Source organism: Natrix helvetica (assembly GCF_964273705.1).
Source record: "Natrix helvetica genome assembly, chromosome: 1".
Classification (NCBI taxonomy): domain Eukaryota; kingdom Metazoa; phylum Chordata; class Lepidosauria; order Squamata; family Natricidae; genus Natrix; species Natrix helvetica.
In genome coordinates, this window is record NC_138548.1 from 310418039 (window position 1) to 310440222 (window position 22184).

At 38.7% G+C, this 22184-nt stretch overlaps 1 protein-coding gene across 1 annotated transcript in view; it reads right to left on the minus strand.

The window, feature by feature from the left end:
* DNAH12 (dynein axonemal heavy chain 12) overlaps window positions 1-22184 on the minus strand; it is a 113477-nt gene that overhangs the window by 35930 nt on the left and 55363 nt on the right. Inside the window, exons 35-45 of the mRNA XM_081936986.1 lie at window positions 21059-21178; window positions 20589-20777; window positions 19583-19734; window positions 16673-16811; window positions 14815-14981; window positions 13272-13527; window positions 11209-11508; window positions 4783-4961; window positions 3942-4134; window positions 3009-3170; window positions 395-589 (exon numbers count right to left, since the gene is read on the minus strand). Of these exons, the coding sequence (XP_081793112.1) occupies window positions 395-589; window positions 3009-3170; window positions 3942-4134; window positions 4783-4961; window positions 11209-11508; window positions 13272-13527; window positions 14815-14981; window positions 16673-16811; window positions 19583-19734; window positions 20589-20777; window positions 21059-21178 (2052 nt within the window). The remainder of the gene's footprint in view (window positions 1-394; window positions 590-3008; window positions 3171-3941; window positions 4135-4782; window positions 4962-11208; window positions 11509-13271; window positions 13528-14814; window positions 14982-16672; window positions 16812-19582; window positions 19735-20588; window positions 20778-21058; window positions 21179-22184) is intronic.

Genomic DNA, 22184 nt, shown 5'->3' on the forward strand with positions numbered 1-22184 from the left:
CATGAATAACTGTAAATGAAAGAGAAGTGATGAATCCTTTCTATTCACTAACAACACACTACACATCATTATACACAACAAAATAGGTCAAGCAAGAACCATTCCCCACAATGATCAACTGTCCAATAACATATTGGAGTAAAGAATATATTTTTGAATGACACTGAGATGCTTTAAGAGGTTTTTTTTTAAATTGTAGTATTCAAGCAACATTCATTCCCAATTCAACATTCAAAGTTGGATTATTCTGTTAGACAGAATTTTTTTTGACATTCATTCAAAATCTAAGAAAAAGATTATCAATATCAAAGAGAGTGAAAATAAAGCTTTCATGGGTAAGAATATACAAGAGCCTGGTAAATATACTGACATCACTCTGATTATTTCTACAAACCTGGAACCAATCAATAGTACAACAGTTGATTAAAGATGGAAATTGTCTCAGGCGATTCCGAAAAGCATCTCCAATTGGACTGAAAGCTACTACAACATGGAGATTGTCTTTGCAACGGTTGACAAAGAAAGCAAATAAGGCCAATGGACCAAGCTCTTCATGCTTATGGCCTGCCTGGGCTGCAACACGAACTCCCTAGAGAATAAATCACAGAAATTCCAAAGTCTAGTTTTGGAAAGAAATCTGACTACTAATAGGAATTGTATTGTATTCATCAAAAGAAATTAACTTATGAAAAATATATGTCTGGTTGAGAAAACAATGCTAATTAAAATGATAAATATGCTAATAATAATAATTTATTAAATCTATATGCTGCCCAACTCTCAGTGAATTTACAGGTAAATAAATTGCCTAAGTTGAATAACTGCGGTGGAGCATAAGAATCTAAAACTATTAATAGTTTTAAATTGAAGCTAGTGATAAGGTTTATTTAAACTGTATTGTATTTTAATACACTTATCCTATTTGTTTCCTTTTAATTAATCATATTTATATACAGTACAAACAACTCTTCAAAGAGTTCTGGCACTTCACAATATTCCACATGAAAACATAACAAAAATATATTAAAAAACAAAAGAAAAAAACAAAATCATCAGCCCATCTTAGTATCTTCAATTCAATGATTTCCTCCTAATTATTAAAGGCTCTGATAGAAAGCTTCATCTTAACTACCTACATGCAACCATCAGTAAGAGTGGCATTCAAATGTCTTTTTTAAATATTTTTTTAAATTTTTGAACAAACACAAATAGACAGAACAAGAAACAAAAAACATAAAAGCATCTTCCATTACAAATTATAGAAAGTGTGTCAGTTGGTTACAAAATTTCTGTACATCCCCTTCCATAGTCATCACTTACAATTCATATCAAATCACATATTTTTAAATCAAATATATTTATATATATTACTATTATTGTACTTCAACCTTCATTTGACTATGATTGTTTTTACATCCTTTTATATGAAATATTCTAAATTTAAAGTAAAAGTATATAATGGCATTCCATTTAATCCTCCTAAAATCATCCAATAACATTACATCTTTATAACATGTTCTAAATAAAAATTGGTTATATTTAATAAAAAAGCTTTTAAACCTCCTCTCATAGTCTCTTTCACGGGTGTAGGTATGCTGGTTTTGTTGTATTCGGGTCTTTTCCCGTGTAAGGTCCCGAATACAACAAAACCAGCATATATATATATGCTGAAGATGGCAGGTGAGATCTTGCTGAAACGTTGCAAAGACAATCTCAATCCTACATGGGAAAAGACCCGAATACAACAAAACCAGCACACCTATACCCGTGAAAATCTACGAAAACACACACACACACACGCTTCTCCTGGATCAATCAGGGACTTTGTGGTGTCCCTGAGATCAGCAGGATGTACTCTTCTCTATCACCATCTCTACAGGACGGCTTAGGTCCAAAAGGACCGTCCAGCAGCAGAAATATCGACTGTGAACTTGGAGTTCCAAGATCGCACGTCATGTCATCGCAACGTCAGCTCCCATCGACATTCAAATGTCTTGATGGAGTCAAAAAACAAACAAACATTTTCTTCTGTTTCCTCATTCCCCAACTTTATATATGTGGGGTAATTTCAGCACCCCAAATCTGGAGGAGCAGATCTGAGGGATTGGTTCTATCTGAAGGAGGAAATCTCAAAGATATCTGAGTGCCAGATCATGAGGTAAAGACAAAGGTTCCCCTCATACATTTGTTATAGTCATTTCCAACTCTAGGGGGGGTGCTCATCTCTGTTTCAAAGCTGAAAAGCCAGCGCTGTTCAAAGACATCTCCGTGGTCATGTGGCCGGCATGACTAAACGCTGAAGGTGCACGCAATGCTGTTACCTTCCCACCAAAGGTGATTCCTATTTTTTCTACATGCTTTCAAACTGCTAGGTTGGCGGAAGCTGCGACAAGTAACAGGAGCTCAGCCCGTTACACAGAACTAGGGATTCAAACTACCAAACTGCTGACCTTTCTGATTGACAAGCTTAGCGTCTTAGTCACTGAGCCAACGCATTCCACTGCCAGGCCATAAAGGACTATATATTTGAAAACCAGACTTTGAACTGTCCCCAGAAGCATTTTGAAGCCAACGGAGTAATTGCAAAATCAATGATATAGAGCTATGCTGATTCCCACTTGACACTAGACAGGGAGCAGTTCATTCTTCAGCAACAGTAGGTTTCAGGTAATCTCTAATAATAGTCCTACATAAAGCACGTTTGCAGTAGTACACCCAATAAATGACAAGAGCTTGCATTATTGTTCCCAGGACCTCCTACTATTCTATTAATGGTGTATTATTATCTATATAGCATAATATATAGATCGGTTTTAATTTACCAACTAGGGGCATGGTTCAACTGAGGTTAAGCAAATTACAAGTTATTTTCCTTTTAAATAAAGCAGACTTAAACCTCAATCTTAGCTGTGGCCATGTGTGGTAATATTTTAAATGTTAATGACAATATTTAAAAATAATTCTAATAAATAATTCTAATATTTACGAGAAATATTATATGGGAATACCTCCATAACTTCCTGTTTCTCATCAGCTGCAAAAAGATTTGGTACTTCTCCTGTATTAAGCACACTGTCAACATCTTCTAAAAATCCTTCTTCTTTGATTTGTGTGTCTGTGATCAAAAACACAGTTTTCAAGCCCTTCATACCTGCGCTCCTCAGAAGGTTCTAGAAGTAACACAAACATTATTAAGCATTCAGTTCAATAGATACAACTGCCCAGTTAAGGAACTATCAAGACTATTCCCATCAACACTATTACCTACTTGGGTAATGAAATGTCTGCAAGAAAACATCCAAGCTCAGAGAGCACCAAGAACCTCACAGTAGTTCTAACTGCTGTTATGAAGACTCTCCTTTCCTTAGTTCTTTCTTTAAACTTTTGTCATTTATTACACTTTTCTTTACCTTTTATTTCCAAATACACACATACATGTGTGTATATTGATATTATATATTATATATTGATATGTATATCAGAATATATGTATTATATATTGATATGTATATCATACAGTATATAGATATGTATAATAGGATTATTGATCACATTAAGATGATTCATGTATTCATTTCAAATCCATCTCCCCTCCCCCAATCTTCTACTGCTAGAGCATAGAACATTCCAACTCAAATGGAATAAGTACCTTACTCTACCAGGCAGAAAATGTTACTTCTGACTGACATTTAAACTATGCAGTATAACTTTAATAGGTAAAATCCTGCATGGTATCTGGTTGTGTAAGCTACTGCAAGGTAGTTTTAAAAGCATAATTCTAAAACCAGTTAATTAATTACGTTCCACAAAGGAGATATCAACTCTTAGCCATCACAAAATGGGTTTTTCCAGAATCACTGGTCGCAAGCATGGTCCTTTAGATTTTTCTAAAACCACTAAGAAGCCTTTAAGCAATATAAATTTAATTGTATATTTTTTACCTTTAGGTCATCCCTCCACTCATTCATTCCATAGCTCTTGGAGATTTCAGGTTGGAAAATATTCATTTTTGCCATGGATGTAGCCAATCGGGTCATGGATTGTCGTCCACTTCCTCCCATTCCAACAAGTAAAGCATTACCTCCAGATTGCTTGAGCACACGGCATATACGAGACAAATGTTCCAATACATACCTTTGATTTTAAAAATATTAATTTCAGCAAACAACATTACAATTAAAATCAAATCTTTTTCATATAAAGATGGAAATTAACAATATTTCCCATCATTTTGAAGTGGGAAATTTAAAAACTGTGGTTTAAGCTGTAGTATAAATTTAACAAAATTTTACAAAAAGAAAACCTCAGATTCTGCCTGCTCTCCCAAATTAAGAAAAAATAGACAGTTTTGGCTGAATGTTAATTAACTAAATATTAATAAAGAATTATTTGTCATTCTATATACTGAACACATAATTTATTATCTTTTACTCAATTTGAAAATTGAGGAAACAATGAGGAATTGAGGAAAAACATTGTACTCATGTTAAGGAAATAACACTATTTCAACATGTTTTGTTTGTGACTCATAGAATTAATCTAATTTATTGTCAAAATCTATACAGCTTATTAAAAATACAATCTGTTGACTTTGGGGGAAAAAAGTCAGTATGAATCAGGAGTTCTTATAAGGTAATTTAACTACTACTACAAGACTTTGCCTGGGCAAGTTCCTAAGTTAAATTATAACTTGGTATTTTTTCTAAATACAAATAAATTACATAAGACTATAAGTATTCTTTGAATAATTGTTGGAAAAAGTAATGTACGAAGCTATTGCACCTAAAAATTACTAGATTCATTCTTGTTTTGTGAGTTTGATTGTATTCATCCAAGCATAGTTCCACAACATCATTGAACATTTGTATACTTGGAATTTCATAATAAATTCTTTCTTCTCCTTCAAGGTCAGGATTCATGTAGTCTCCAAACAACATATTTCTCAGATCTTCTTCACTTATCTATTGATGGAAAAGAAATGACATTTAGTCATTTCAGCCTAAAAGTATGATATGCAAATAAGAACACAGAAATTAAATTATGATGCTTGTACTGATAAATCTAATAAGAGGTTAGTGATAAAGATTTGAATGTGCCATTTTAAGGCTCAAAGCCATTGTGCATAATTGCAACAATTAAATCAGAAAACACCATTGCTACTCAAAATGATACTAAGCATTACAGTATACTAATGAATGTTAGTACAGTAACCTTTTGCTATGCTAATAATGCAAGGAGGAGGATAAAATGTCATTATCTTGATTCAGATCTAAATAGCAACAATAACAAAGTATCTTGATGTAATTCCTATTTGACTTAATTTAGGCAAACGAGGTTCAGGCAGAAGAAGAACATCATGGCTTCAAAACCTAAGGGACTGGTTTGGGCAAAACTCAGCAGCACTTTTTCATTATTATTATTATTATTATTTCTTAGATTTTTAGACCGCCCCTCTCCCAAAAAGGGACTCGGGGCGGTGTACAGTCAATACAATAAAACCAGTTAAATACATTTAAGCTACATTTAAGATACATTTGGAGGGGGAGATAGGCTGTACTAAGAAATAAATAATTCTAATCCTAAAAACATCACAATTAAAACCCCAAACCCTAAAATAAAATAAATCCCTGGGAGGTAAAACTAAGAAAGTGCCAGGCCAGCTGCTTGAAACAGGTGAGTCTTTAACTTTTGCCGGAAGGAACGGAGGTCGGTGGTAGTTCGAATGTCTGGGGGGAGGTCATTCCAGAGGGTTGGGCCCATCACAGAGAAGGATCTACTCCTAGGTGTCGCCCGCTGGCATTGCCTAGCAGACGGCACCAGGAGGAGCCCCTCCCTGTGTGAGCGGATAGGTCGCAGGGACGTATGTGGAAGGATGCGATCCTGCAGATAACTAGGTCCTCTGCCATGGAGCGCTTTAAAGATGGTGATCAATACCTTGAAACGCACCCGAAAGGCCACAGGTAGCCAGTGCAGCTCGCGCAGGAGAGGTGTTACGTGGGAGTAACGTGTACTTCCCATAATAACCCGCGCGGCTGCGTTCTGAACTAGCTGCAGTCTCCGGATGCGTCCCAAGGGAAGCCCCATGTAGAGGGCATTGCAGTAGTCCAGGCGAGACGTCACCAGCGCATGAGTGACCGTGCGCAGGGCACTCCGGTCCAGTAGGGGGCGCAATTGGCGCACCAGGCGAACCTGGTGGAACGCCCCCCTTGCCACGGCTGCCACATGGTCCTCCATTGACAGCCGGGCATCAAGGAGGACGCCCAAATTGCGCGCCCGCTCCACAGGGGACAATTGTTCGCCCCCTATGGCCAGCGATGGAGTCAGCTGGCTGAACCGAGGTGCCGGTAACCACAGCCACTCGGTCTTGGAGGGGTTGAGTTTGAGTCTGTTGTCCCCCATCCAGACCCCGACGGCTTCCAAACACCGGGACATCACTTCGACAGCCTCGTTGGGGTGGTTTGGGGTTGAAATATACAGCTGAGTATCATCAGCGTAAAGATGGTACTCAACCCCAAAACCACGGATGATCTCACCCAGCGGCTTCACATATGCGTTGAACAGGAGAGGCGAGAGGACCGACCCCTGTGGCACCCCACAAGTGAGTGGCCTCAGGGACGACCTCTGCCCCCCTGTCAACACACATTGCTTCCGGTCGGAGAGGTAGGAGCCGAACCACCGCAAAACGGTGCCTCCGACTCCCATCCCCTCCAACCGGCGCAATAGGATACCATGGTCGATGGTATCAAAAGCCGCCGAGAGGTCTAATAGGACCAGGATAGAGGAGCAACCCCTATCTCTGGCCCTCCAGAGATCATCAACCAACGCGACCAAGGCTGTCTCAGTGCTGTGCCCGGGTCGGAAGCCGGACTGGCGTGGGTCTAGATAGTCGGATTCGTCTAGGTGTCGTGGGAACTGCTGCGCCACCACATTCTCGACAACCTTCGCCAAGAAGGGGAGGTTGGAGACTGGACGATAGTTAGCTAGCTCCATTGGGTCGAGCGAAGGCCTCTTGAGCAAGGGTCTCACCACCGCCTCTTTCAAGGCGGTTGGTAAGTATCCCTCACCCAGTGAGGCGCTCACCAGGCCCAGGAGCCAGCCTCGTGTCACCTCCCAGGCTGCCAGTACCAGCCAGGAGGGGCACGGGTCCGTTAAACAAGTGGTGGGTCGCAGCCGTCCACGCAACCTGTCCAAATCCTCGGGGGCAACAGAGTCAAACTCCTCCCAGAATGGTCTCTCAAGACTCGCTGTTGGCGGCTCGTCTGGTCCACTGACGGAGGTCCACCCGCTCCGGATCTGATCGATTTTGTCCTGAAGATATTCCCCAAACTCCTCTGCTCTACCCTGTAAGGGTGTCTCCCGCGCCCCCTGCGATAAAAGGGAGCGAGTCACCCTAAACAGGGCGGCAGGGCGGTTATCCGCGGACGCAATAAGAGCAGCACAATGTCTACGTTTGGCCGCTCTTATTGCCACAAGGTAAGTCCGCAAATAGGCTCTTACCTGTGTTCGGTCAGATTCGGAGCGTGAGGACCTCCACCTGCTCTCTAGACGTCTCCTGTGGCGCTTCATCACCCTAAGCTCCTCAGTGAACCAAGGAGCCCGGGTGGGTCGATGCCGCAGGAGAGGTCGCAAAGGCGCAACCCGGTCCAAGGCCCCAGTCGTCGCCCTATTCCAGGCAGTCACTAGGTCCTCGGAACGGGAGCGGGACAAGGCTACAGGTATTGGCCCAAGCTCCGTCAGGAATCTATCAGATTCCATCAGGTGCCTGGGGCGGTACCAGTTTATAGAGTCTGGTTCTGCCTCCTCACGGTGGGGGATAGCGCCAGGGAAGTCCAGCCGGAGGGATGAGTGGTCTGACCATGACAGGGGCGTGATAACTAAATCCCCTATTCCCAGATCACTCGTCCACTGTTCAGATACAAAAATGAGGTCCAGTGTGTGGCCCCCTTCGTGAGTGGGGCCCTGCACTAATTGGGTCAGGTCCATGGCCGTCATGGAAGCCATGAACTCCCGAGCCACCTCGGAAGCCGCTCCCGTTGACGGCAAGTTGAAGTCCCCCATGACCAAAAGTCTGGGAGTCTCAACTGCCGTCGCTGCGATTAGCTTGAGGAGCTCGGGCAGGGCTGCTGATGCATAGCGAGGAGCCAAGTATACAATCAGCAAGCCCCACTGCCTCCCTGGGCCCCAGCTCACACCAAGGGACTCACACCCGGGTATCTGAGGGACAGTGAACTCCCTCGGCTCTAAACATTCCCGCATAACCACCGCCACCCCACCACCCTTACCCAGGGCCCGAGGCTGATGGAATGCACGAAAACCCGGTGGGCACATTTCCACGAGGGGTAAACCACCCTCGTGGCCCAACCAGGTCTCCGTTATCCCTGCAAGGTCTAGCTCCCCCTCTGAGATCAACTCCTTAATGAGGGGGGCCTTGTTGGTGACAGACCTTGCATTGCAAAGCATCAGCCGCAGGCCCTGGCTCTGTAGCACCTGTCCACCTAGACTGCAGGGGTTGGTACAAGCGACCGGGCGTAACCAGCAGCCACGGTCTCCCAACCAACCTTGGGATCTTATCCTGTCCTCGCATCCCCTCCTCCCCGCGACCGTTGTAATAGGACAACCCTCCGCTTTTGTGACCTTTATATTCCCCCCCTCCACCGCATCCCCGTCCTTCCTAGACTCACCTGTCTGTCCGGCGCTGGCTTTCCTCCCGGTCCGATTAACCCTCCCCCCCACCCTGGGACCCCCTAAAAAAGATAAAAAACATTTTACTAAAAATCCCCTTAGCTTCCGGTTCCTGCACCTCTCGGGGTCCACAAACCCGTCCTCGAGGCGGGCCCTTGAAAGGGCCAAGGGCCAAGCCTGCAAGAGAGGGGCCTCCCGCAGGCGGAGCAAGTCTAACCTCGAATACGTTATTATTGCCAAAATTCCAGTAGGGGCTGAGGTGCTGCAGATGGTAAAAAAGGCAATATGGGGGGGAGGTAGAAGGCATTAATCCCAAAAGTCAATATCAATGTGGGGGGTAAGAGGCATTGTCCTGGATAGTTCTTCAGTAATAAGTGGGGGGGGAGTAGATGTCTAGATGATAGAATTAGACGAATGTGGCGATGATGGTAGAAATGATGGTAAAAATGGTGGAAAGGATGGTAGAAAAAATGGGTGATAGCCCGAGCAGTAAAGCTGGTAAAAAACCCTCCATGATCTTAAATGGTCCTAGGTGAGGATAAGCTCAGGAACAGAGATTCAGGGTCCTTGGTGGGTGGGGGGGGGCAGTCTTGGCTCGAAATAACCATACTCCCAGGCAGCCTTCCAGCCTCTCCATGGTCCTGGGCCCGGTCTATGGCCCTAGGCCAGATCTTCCAGAGGCCTCAGATGATCCAGGCCCCCTCAGCCACCATGTCATGCGGCTGTTGACAAAAATAGGATTGCCAACATGATCGCCAATGTCCGATGACAGATATGGCACAAGAAGAAGAAGAATGACTTAATTTGTACATATACTGTATGTAGATTTGTCACATGGAATCAACCTATCTAGTCCATGCTCTCTGGCAAAACTTGTCAATGTGATTCTAATTCTGAGTGATCAGCGGGGCAGGAGCTCTATAACTGTTCATCAGTTATAGACCAATTTAAGAATAGTATCCTTAAGACCAAGTTCATTCTAATCCTAGATAACAAAATAAGACATTCCCTTAATATCTTTAATGGATTTCTCAAGAGCTTCTGTATCTTATCACATTATCATATTCTAATAGGAATACATGGTTTGACAGATACTTTGGTCCTGAACCAAGCAGAATTTTAAAGTTGATAACTATCAAATTGCATCCAGAAGCCAATTGATAACTATTTCAGCTGTTGCACTAGTGTACTACTTCATCAAAATAAGTAGCAACAATAACTTGTATTTCTATATACTAGATCACATATATATTCTGAATGATCTTCAAGGGCAGTTCCATATACATTGCATACATTCCACATTGCAATTGTGGAATCAAGACTTGAGGAAGTCATAAATTACTATGATAAATAGCTCTTGATCCAGAAATGGTTGTAACTGGCATACAATATGGAACTGTATGAAAATCCTCTGGCCACAGTTACCACCTGCTCCTTAAGCAGGAGATGTGAGTCCAATTCAACACCCAAATTATTAATCAGTTCAGCACAGATGGTGCAACTCTTTCCAGGCAGCTGTCTAAAAATGTCTCATTTACAATTTCTTACTTCCAAAATACAAATCATATCAAATTAGCAATTTCAACAATTATGAATAAGATAAAATAAGTAACATTTCAATAATACGTAGGATAGGAACACCTGGGATCCAGCTACATACACTTGGTAGTACTGTGGCGACAAGAATGCAACAGAAGTTGGTCTCTGGGTGATATTTGTGGGCTTTTCTCCAAGGAACTTTCCCTCAGAGTAGTTGAGGCTAATATTTGAGAGGGTCCTGCTAAACAGACTCATGGGCTGTTGCTTCCCGCTATCTTCTCAAAGAGTAAGGTTCTATTTTTAGTGCCAAAAATAATGTGGGTAAAGAGACAGAAATCAATCTTCCCCTCCTGTCCCTGGGATCTTTTTCTATTTTTATTTGCATGTTTATCTTCGAAGATGTTTGAAAAAAATATGAAGAGAAAAAAAAATGAAGTGAAAATATTCCTCCAAAGACAGCAAATGATGGAGCTTTTTCTTTCTTTTTTTAGAATGGGAGATTTCCCCCTCTCTTTCAAATAGACACTGTTATCATTTCATACTTCTGCTGTAAAAAAGGAGCTTTTGAAACTATCGTGTAGCAAAAAATCAAGTGGGTCTCTCTTCCTTTCTATTTCAGAGAATATTGCTAGCCAGATATCTCAATTAGATATCTACCCAACCATAATTCACTCAAATTGCATATCCACTGCAATACATCCCAACAGTCATATTCTGTAACCTCTCAAAAGGGCCACAAGATGTACCAGGAGTCATGGGCTACAGTGTCTTCGTGCTGTCTTATTTAATTTTTAAAAAGTATTTTAAAAAAGTATTTTAAAAAGGCATGAAAATATGGCTATTCTGAAATCAACATCCAATGAAGAAACATCTTGCTTTTGCCATATGAATTACACCCAATTGTAAGATTTTGCTTTATTTCTACTAAACCTGGTCAAGCTGGAATGGATACATTTTATTTTTTAAATAAATACTGTGCATACTTACAGGTGCATTTCCTTGTCTCAAGTGTGAAAATACTGCATCAAAGGGTTCTTTGAAATGTTCTTTCACAATTTCTTTTATGAGTTTGAACACCCAAGCCCTATCAGCATCATCCACAAGCCGGTCATAAAACACTCGAAATACTTCATGTACAAAAAGGCGAATCATTGTATGCTTGTTGACAACCGAGTCCTTCTTAATAAGTAAGCAGCCTAGGATAACTCGTGAAAAATCACGCAAATTGAACGTATAGTGGGATTTGGCTGGGGTTGGCAATAGGTTTGCCATGGCTTTCTTATATACCTTAATTATTGGAAAGAAAAAAGCATAGACTTTTAGAATTATGAACTTCATAAACATAGATCATCAAACGTAAGCATGTATCTACATCTGTATTGGATTTGAAGGCTGCCCAATTTCAAAAAGACTCTGAGCAACTTACACGTTTTTTAAAAATAAAGTGTTAGAAAGGAATATTACCACCAGATAAAAATAACACCACTCTAAAAAAATCACCTGAGGCTCAATGTATATACTCTAACCATAAACCTGGGAGTAGAGACAGTTCTAAAGAAACTCTGGAACATTTGAAGGATGGGAGCGATATGTATCTCTGGGGGATGCTGGTCCAGATGACAGATGCCATGGCAGAGAACACATGCTTCTCACTCCCACAGGATGACATTTAATAGAAGGGATCCAGAGCATATCAATTCTGCATCATAGTACTGGATGGCCAGTACATTTGGAGATGGGTACTCTCTTAAAAATCAAAGCCCCATGCCATTAAAAGTGACAATCAGCACTTGTAATTGCAACCAGAAGCCAACTGGTAACCTTTTCTGCTAGTGAAGTAGCAATGATATACGGGTTTGGCAATACTGCCCATGCCATTGCACTTTGAACCAGCCCTAGCTTGTAGATGATCTGCTGAATAAATCTTACAGAAACATGAAAACAATAGGATAAGTGAAATGTGAGAAATAGAAATACCTTTTGTTCTAAATACTTTTTTATGTGACTGTAGGAATAGAGGAAAGGTTACATAATGACATGCGCAGCACACTGCCATGATCTCAGTGGCTGGTTACCTCTTAACCTATGAGCTCACCTAATTACCTTCAACAGGCAGTACCAGGAACTATTGAGTTATGTGAGATTCTACCCTGGGTGGGATGTTCTTAGAAATTGACAAGGAGAATGTGCCAGTTACAATCCTGTTGCTATATGCTTATTGATTTGCTTGTAAAAACTGTATAAAAAGAATAAACCCCCCGAAAGGTGGGGGGAGGCATTTTGGAATGAACCCTGTGATGTCTGCCCTCTGAATCCATCATATGACAAAAAGGAGTTAAGTTATGGAAACTGCTGCAAGCACTAGTGGCAGATATTAAAAGTGGACTTCAGGGGGTCCTGGCAGATCAATCTGTTAGTGACTACTAAAGGAAGCTGCAGGTGACCATGCACATAAACTGACTTATTATTTGATTTATTACAGCAAAGTAACATTTGAGAGCCAAAAGCACTAAGTGAGCTTATATACCCATGCACCTGTCTACAGGTATCTGAAAGTACAGATATTTTTCAAAGCACTAACATGACTATTGCAGTGGTGGGTTGCCAATTTTTTTATTACCGGTTTGGGCGCACGCACAACACTTCGGCGCATGCACAGAAGCTTCTGGGCAGGTGGGTGGATCCTCCCACCGCCGCTACTACCGGTTCACCCTATCTGGGCTGAACTGGGAGCAACCCACCTTTGGACTATTGGTATTATTGTGGTACCAGCTCTGTCATATGTGTGTGTGCATGTGTGCATCTCATGATGGACATGCAAAAGAGGCAGAGATTTCATTGCAATAATGCAATGCTCGTTTCATAATTTCTCTCTCTTGTCGATCCCTTGAATACACTTTCTCAATACTACTAGAAAATATTTCCCCGTTAGAAAAATTAGTTGCACTTTCTCCCCAAATGATACATTTATGAGACTATCTGAGTCATCTTGAAAATCTGTTAGTCCATATTTTTAGCGGAACTAAAAATAAGCAGAGAATATGGCCTACCTCCATAGTGCCACTGACAATCTGGTTTCCAACGGTGAAATATTCTGGAATAAATTCATTTACTCTGAGATACAAAGAAACAACAGTAGAAAAAATCCGGACCATTGTTTCATCACTAAAGGAATTAATGGTGAAAATATTGAAATGTCTCAGGAAACGAGGGGTTACAGGATTTCTTCCACCACCTGGTGGACCCATGGCAGCCATCAACTGAATATCAACGAGTGTAATTTTATTTGTGTCTTTTAAATCATACCTTTAAAAGAAATATAAATGTGAGATTCAGACAACCACAACAAAAGATGAATGTTTAGCACAATAGCATAGAAATACCTTAATATTCATCTAGCTATATAGTATCTTATACATTAACTGTGCAGCAAGAATTTCCCTTTCCAATCCTCATCTTTGCATCATCCTGCAAACCTCCAAATCTGATCCAATAGAAAGGGAATTTCATTGATAAAAGGACAGAATTGAGTACACCACAATTTCTTAGTACTGCAGAAATAATCACATGAAAGGTGAATTCCTTATGGAGTCATACTTAACATTATTATACATTATTATGAATAATGAAACACTCACTAAGAAAATAAGGTTCTACTCTGTATGGAAATTTAAGGATATAAATTTAGAAATGTATGCTTAATCCTCATTATTGACTAAAACCTTATGAAAAATGCAGCTTCCTTTGAATAATATATGAAATAATCTTCTAAAAAGTCCACCTTAGAATTAAGTATGTGGGATACATGGCTGACTTTTTCAGATGGTGCATTGGACAGGGCAGAGTTTTGTGGTTTTTATTTTTATCTCCAATCAGGAAGTCTAACAGGATGCTTCTCCAGCTAGCTACAGTAATGACTGCTGCTTCTCAGGTTTAAAACTGCTGACTCTACCAGTTATGGTCTTGCTTCTTGATGAGAAAAAAACAAGACACTAAGCATGTTAGTTGCTCAGGAGAATCCTATTGGTTAGTGCTTGAATCTCCAGAATAGCCATTGACACCAAAAAGAAAAAAAGTCTAATCAACATCTGTGGAGCAGCTGGCAACCCCAATAAACTCATTGTGGCAAAAATTAATATAACTCTCTAGAGTAACTTGCATTATATGGACAATATTTTGTTGTTATAAAGATCACATTACTGGGCCAATATTTGATTCAGAGAAGGTCTGGTCTCCAGAGCCAAAGGATGGTTTAAATGCCTTATCTGATATATCCCCTTTTTAAAAAAATAATAATGAAGAAATATGGATGTAATCATTGAGGGTTTGTGCTTCTATGATACAAAAATATTCATATCTACCTGCTTCAAAAAATCTTGTTCTGAAGAAGGACCCCGCAGGTTGAGTATGAAGGGCAAACTAGTTCATATTAATGCTACTACTAATGAAGCAGTCCCTCCCCAAAAAGGCAGGAAAAGTGGAAAAAACAACAATAGTGGTATATCCTCACAACTGAAACAGATGTTTTGTATAACTGCGAGCATCATAACATTCAAACATTTCTGCATTATATGTAATAAAAATACCAGTTACCAGATTCCATGATCAAAAAACTGTCTTAAAAGTTCAACTGGAGGCTGAGCTCCATATTGCTCCAGTACAGGCATATTCATATCATCTACAAAGATTACACACTTCTTTCCCACAGGTGGCCCATATATTCCTTTCCGTCTTTTGTCCAACCTGGCCATGATAATGTTCTGCAATTAAAAAAAAGAATGTTTCCATTCATGAAAAATAGCCTATGAGAAATAACATATCAATTTATTACATTCTTTTTTAAAATAAAGGTTAAGATGTGCCTCACACACAATGCACAAAAAGATATCGCACCAAAGAACAGTGACATGACTCAACTTTAACTGCATAAAACCAACCCTCAACAGATGAAAAGTACCAATGCAAGAAAGGCAACATTGATTGCCATGCTGAAGATCTACAGCTGCAACGTGTAGAACCTAAGAGAACTGGAAACACAAGCTTCAAGAAATATAAACAAATGATTTAAAAAATGATCTAATGATCATTGTTCAAAGACTGAAGCCTATATGCTGAAATCTGTAGCAGAACCATGTTCAAAGGGGCTGAAATATTTTTTAAGTCCAGCGCAATAAGATAATATTTACAAGTGGCTTAGGTGGAAACGTCCCTAATTTACCAAAGTAGAAGAAGAACTAAGTACAATCAGATTTGCAAGATTTTATTATGACAATGAAACTCAATAAAGTAGTTTTAGTCTTTCTATGGAGTTGATTTCCTGGTCTGGACTGCAGCTGAGAAAAACAGAAATGTGAACAAGCAAACATTATCTGTAATAAGTGATATTACAGATATACAGATAGAGCTGAGGTGGTGCAGTGGTTTAGAGTGCAGTACTGCAGGCTGCTTCAGTTGACTGCTAGCCACAGTTCAGCAGTTCCAGTTCAAGGTTGATTCAGCCTTCCATTCTTCTGAGGAGGGTAAAATAAGGACCCAGATTGTTGGGGGCAATAGGCTGACTCTGTAAACCATTTAGAGAGGGCTGTTAAAGCACTATGAAGTGGTATATAAGTAAGTGCTGTTGCTATTGCTATATATGAGCAGCTCCATTACTCTGAATGCTCATAAAAGCAGCTACCTATGAAATGGACAAAATATATATATAAAAAAACTTGTGGCACTAATAGGGACATTATAACACTCAAATATATGCATTATTGTTATTTTTGAAGCTTTATGAATAATCAGTCATTTGTTTTACCATCCTCTGATCCCAAGGGAAGATTCAATTTTTCCACTCTAAAGATAAAAGGGCTATCTTGTATAACTATTCTGAAGAAAATTAAAAGAACTCCTCTACATAATGACACTCAAATAGCTTAATAAATGCAGGTAGTCACTTATGGCCAATATATGCTGACAAACACATTAATTCATCTCTGACGGAAATACATCTGTGGCAGTTTTCCTCCTGATTTAATCAGATATTGACCCAGATGATTGAAAGTATATAAAACTAAACAAAGATGCAAGCCACATTGTGCCACAGAGTATATTGCAGTTTGACATATTTCTGGCACATAAAATGCAAATAAAGCAGATGCAGACAAATGTTAATGTACCTTGTAATTTAAAATAGTGGTTTATTAGAGGTTTGTGGGTATATAAAAAGCTGAGCCTGAATCTTAAATAAAATAGGTTGCCTATGCTTAAATATATGTTTTATTATTAATTATATTGTTTAGCTAAGTAAATGATAGAAGTAAATGAATATTCATGTCAAATGAATCTAAATATAAACTGCTGAAGTTTATATAAAGCAAAGTAGGGTTCCAGCAAAAATAAATTAAAAAATTCAAATTTTAATAAAAAATTCCAAGTAATTCCAAAGAGAACTACGTATCTCACTAACCTGGGTCTGATTGGCGCTGGTTCGAGCTGAAAAGTTAAGGAAGAATGGGAAGTAGAGCTCCTTTTGTAAGTGGTGCATTAGTTTGTCTTTTACATATACAGACTTCCCAGTACCAGTAGGTCCCACAAAAAGCAGTGCCCTTGGAAAGAAATTCAGACAGACATTAGTTTTTCATGACTAGGCTAGACCATATAGTTGGAACTATTAAACAACAACAATTGATTCTGACAATTTTTAATTGCTTGAGAATCATATGATTGCTTTATAATTTTAGTTACCTATTCATGGAATAATAGAGAAATAAAAGAATAAATGCAATTGAAATGTACGTATGTAGAAATCCAATATGTTAAGCAGAAAGTTCAGGCAATCAGACATGCAAGATTGATGTCAGCCCCACTGGATGGATACTAGACCACAAGGAGTCAACTTTATTGAGACTGGCTATGTAATAACAGACTTGCAAGTTTGATTGTGCTCTATCTCCTCCTTCCACACTTCAGTGGATTTGGAAGGTGTCCATCGGAGCCACTTACAAACATAATCTGTCTGTTGTGGAATTAAAACCATCTCCCCTGGGTGGTAGAACTGATAAGAATATTAGCAGCTTTCTGTTTTCCCAAGCTTTTGGTTGACTTTTAATTGTATTTTAACATTGTTATAATGGTTAGTTTTTAAATGGCTGTGGGCTACTGCCTAGTTTATTTTGTAATTTATTTTATGTTATCATATTGGGTTTTAACTGAGACTATATTTTAGTGAGTTATATTGTGCATTACACAGAGAGTTTTGGCTATTAAGCAGTTTTACAAAATTAATAAATGAAATAAAGAAAATTACAATTGAACTGGGTTTAGAACCACTTGGTCGAAAGGAACTTTTTAATATTATTCATGGCTCCGGGCACTGCTATTATACTTTTCAAATATTTTCTCTGCTATTTACACAGCTCCTAAGTTACCTGCCGTATTTTATGAAGTTATTTTACTATTACACCAGTCACACTTAGTCAGTTCCATTTCTCCCTTGTTCAAGAATGAGTACAATCTCAAATTTGTGTATTGCTAGAAAAAGAGTACTGTAGAAGGAAGGAAGCTTCTATCCCCATAGACCAGCGGTTTTCAACCTGTGGGTCACGACCCCTTTGGGGGTCAAACAACCTTTTCACAGGGGTCGCCTAAGACCATCAGAACTCTTTAACTCTTTGGACTCTAAAGCGTGCTGTGTCGCTTTCTCTCACGCGCGCGTACACATGCACATGCACACCCACAAATACACATGCAAGCGCACATGCAGGGAATTAGGAGGAGAAACGCAAATGTAAAAAAAAATAGAGAGTCTATATGTATGTGGGGGGAGGGGGGATAGAAATCTCAGTTGCACATCTGGCCCTTTTAAAAAGTTTGTGTAAATTGGAATGAGGTCAGATTTGGAGCTTCTCATTGAACACGGTTATTGGCTTCCAAGCCAATCAGAGCCAAGGGGCAGGGTTTTGGCATGACGGAGCATTGGATACAGCCTGTGATTGGCTTAGAAAAGAGCTAAGGAAGGATAAAGCCGCATGTGGTGGAATTGAGCGCTGCTCTAAGCTGCAGCAAGAGAAAGTGTGTATAGTGAGGAGGGGGAAGAAGCCAAGTCTGTAGTCCCGGTTTGTACATGTCTCTTTCCTTTTGGGGGACTGTGCATCTACAGGCGAGCAAGATGGGACTCTATACATTTACTGCACCAGTCACTGTTTTTCCTATTGGGAAGACACCTGGTTATTAATGCTACTCGGTTGCACGAGTGGGGCTTTTTACCCCCAGCTAAGTCCCTGGCAGCCGCTGAACAATCATATAAAAAACTCTTGATCCCTCTAATTCCGAGTTCTTTGGGCAAAGATATTTTTTAAATTATTATTACCGGTTTTGCTTGCCAATGTGGGCATTTTCATTTTTTAGTGGGTTATAATTACATATTTTTTGTGATTAATCACTATGCTTTAATTATGTTCAATTTATAACAATAAAAATACATCCTGCATATCAGATATTTACATTACAATTCATAAGAGTAGCAAAATTACAGTTATAGAGTAGCAACGAAAATAATTTCATGGTTGGGGGTCACCACAACATGAGGAACTGTATTAAAGGGTCGCGGCATTAGGAAGGTTGAGAACCACTGCCATAGACTATTCTTTTTTAATTACTTAAAAAAAATATTATTGATTTTAGAAACAAGGTAAAATCCAATGGTGTCCACTGGAATAGGAATAGAAATTGAATACCTTCTGCATAGAGCATGGATCAACATATTGGCTCAACAGTCCAATATGTTAGCCTATGTAAATTAACAGAAATCAATATTTTATAGTTTATCAGGATTTATTGAGATAAATCCATGCATTTAAACCCAACAGAAGTACCTGTCTATAGAGGTATTTAACAGTGAATTCACTTCAGCATTTTTCTGAGAACATAGTAAAATCTAAGATGAAAATGGAACTCCTCTGCACATAATTTCCCCTCCTTCTATTTTATGGTGGCCTGCTATCCTATTGCATATTGGCTTGAAATATGTATGTAGTGAAGTGGTGCTAGAAAGAGCAATGAAATGAACTTTAAAGAAATTGAGCATTCTACTTTCTTAGAAAAAGTTCTATAATTCTAAATATATTATGATACAATAGTAATATACTATGAGCAATTATGCAAAAATTTCAGATAAAAGTTAATACTCTTTAAAAACCAGTTGCATAGAAGAACATATTGTTTTAAATAATATTTTGTAGAGCTTAATATTAGAAACACAGTAGTACTAAAGTACTTGTTTGCTAATTAGACTGTAAAATAATTTCTGGATGCTTTACATAAAGAGCTCATATGGAAAATGAAACATTTGTATAATTAAAGAAACATGTCTTCTTACTTTCCATATTTAATGCATAATTCCATCAAATAGGTATATCTGACTGTGTCCATTGTTGGAACTATAATGTCTTGAACTTTAATATTTTTATCAGTATGAGTGATGTTTTTAACACTTTCATTCCAATGTGCCCAACGGCCTTTTCCTTTTAACTGTGAAGAAATGCAGAAATAAATTCTGTTTCATTACAACTTCATAGACATCAGCATCTCTTTTAATATCAAAGCAGTTACGTTAAACAATGAAATGTGTAAAAGATAAAATATTATGTAACTTAAGCACATTTTGTGTTTCTATTCCAATAGTGAGGGCTCTTGCACACATGGTAGTCACCTCTGTTTTCGTTAGAAGGCATACTAATGTTAACACTTTTTCCCCCTTTAAACCCTGTTTTCTAGAACAAAGATTCCTAAACGTTTTGTCATCACAACTCATTTTAGTGTGATACCTTCCTTAAAAATACAAATATCAAATGAATATAAATAAACAATAAAAGCAATACAATGAAACTTTGGGAAAGGTAGATTTATTGTAACAATAGACAACAAAAAGGTTCTTCACACCTTCCCTGGACTGTGTCTGCACCTCCCCAAGAGAGGTATCTCTCATAGTTTGGGAAACTCTGCTCTAGAAAAAACAAATAAATATATTTTCTTGACTGCAAACTAAACTTTTGCAAACATTCCCCCACCCCATGTCTACCATATCAATAGCTTCTCACTACTGCTTACTGTAAAAACTAGATGGGAAGGAAGATTTTACCCATTTTCTCTTCTATTAGAAAGGGAGGTTAAAGAGGTTTATCTTAAAGACAATCACTTAAAAATTTATTACATTTTTCATGAGTTTTTTTAACACTTGATCATACGCACAGATTATCTGAGACATATACTAATAGTTAATGAAAGCTAACATTAGTGGTGATTTGTTTCTTTCTCATATAACTAATATGAGAACAAATAAAAAAATAAAATAACTATCAATAATTCTAAAGCAGATTCCATACCTCAAACATATAATCATACACCAATCCTTTTTCTTCAAATGAATGTTCCCATTTTCCTATGCTTGCTGGTATTGGATGTTCATCCAACTTTCCTATGACAATATCTCTCATAAAGTTATCAAATATAATCCGACCATCACTATCACAGGTTGCTCCAATAGACCAAATCATAGCAAAAGCAAAACAACCCTTTCAAAAGAATAAATAAATAATTTGCATTTTCATAAAATATGTTCATGGAGAAATTATTATTTAAGTATAAATATTTTAACTTCAGTACATTTCCTACAGTTATAGGAAATTTCCAGATAAAAGATTTGAAGTGTGCATTATTTATCTATAGTAACACAATATTTTATACTTTGTCTTACATTAACTGTAAAAATGGTAAACTTAAAAGGCTAAAATTTATTTTAAAAAATTATAACCAATTTTTAAGTTTGAAATATATGTTAAATTATGAGACCAACCGTGACCCATTTATGGATATTTTTATTGCTTGGATCTTTTTTCGCTTTGTGACACAATAGTATTTCCAACAGCCGAGTAAGAGATACCACATTATTGCTATCGCTGGTGGGAACTAACTCCTGTAAGAGAGAAAGAGTAACAGTACGTAAGTACATGTGCAGGATAGATATAGATACCGTGTTTCCCCCAAAATAAGACAGGGTCTTGTTTTCTTTTGATCCCCGAAATAAGCGCTTGGCCTTATTTTCAGGGAGGTCTTATTATTTTTGAGGTGCAGGAGGCAGCGAGCGTGGTCACCTCATGGCTGCTGCTGTGTTGCAATATTTTCGGGGAGGGCTTATTTTAGCGCATACACTCAAAAGTCTGATTGGACTTATTGTCCAGGGAGATTTTCAGGGAAACAGGGTATAGAGGTTTATATTATAATATTGCACTATAAATGTAAGTTTTACTGCATTTTATATTTTGAGAGTACAAATATGATTCAAGTGATATAATTGTAATATTTTATTAAAAGTTTATAATTTTTTTTCATGGAGCCCATTCCCAAGTGGACTGTAAGGGGCATCCATAAGTGCACCAGTGCCTACCATCCCCTTTATCCCATGGATAAAGCCTAGCAGACACAGGATGAAACAGAAGTCACCGTCTTTTGAACTCATCCCTCCAGGTAAGTAAGGCCAAAACCTTTCAATTCAAAAAATAATCTACAACAATTCCTTATGGATAATAGTGAACACATTTTGAGAGTTCTAGCACATTTTACAACCCGCTAGAAGCAGGATTCAAAAGACCAGTCTTAGAATAAGTAGTCCTCATTTAGCAGCTGCCTTGTTCAGTATGACCAATCCTTGCATTTATGACCTTCACAAGTCTGTAAAGCAAACAAAAGCTACATTGAGATCATAAATATTTGTTTTCACTTAATGATTTCTTTGCTGAATAACCAAGGTGCTCATCCTGCTAAATGAGAACTACCTACACTCCAAGCAATTTAGTCATATTTTTGAACTATACAAACTTAAAAATATGTAGAATTCCAAACAGAAAGCTGGCTTTATCAATATATGATTCTGTCAACAAAAATAGGTTGATTAAATCATTTCCCTGAGAGAATGTCAAATT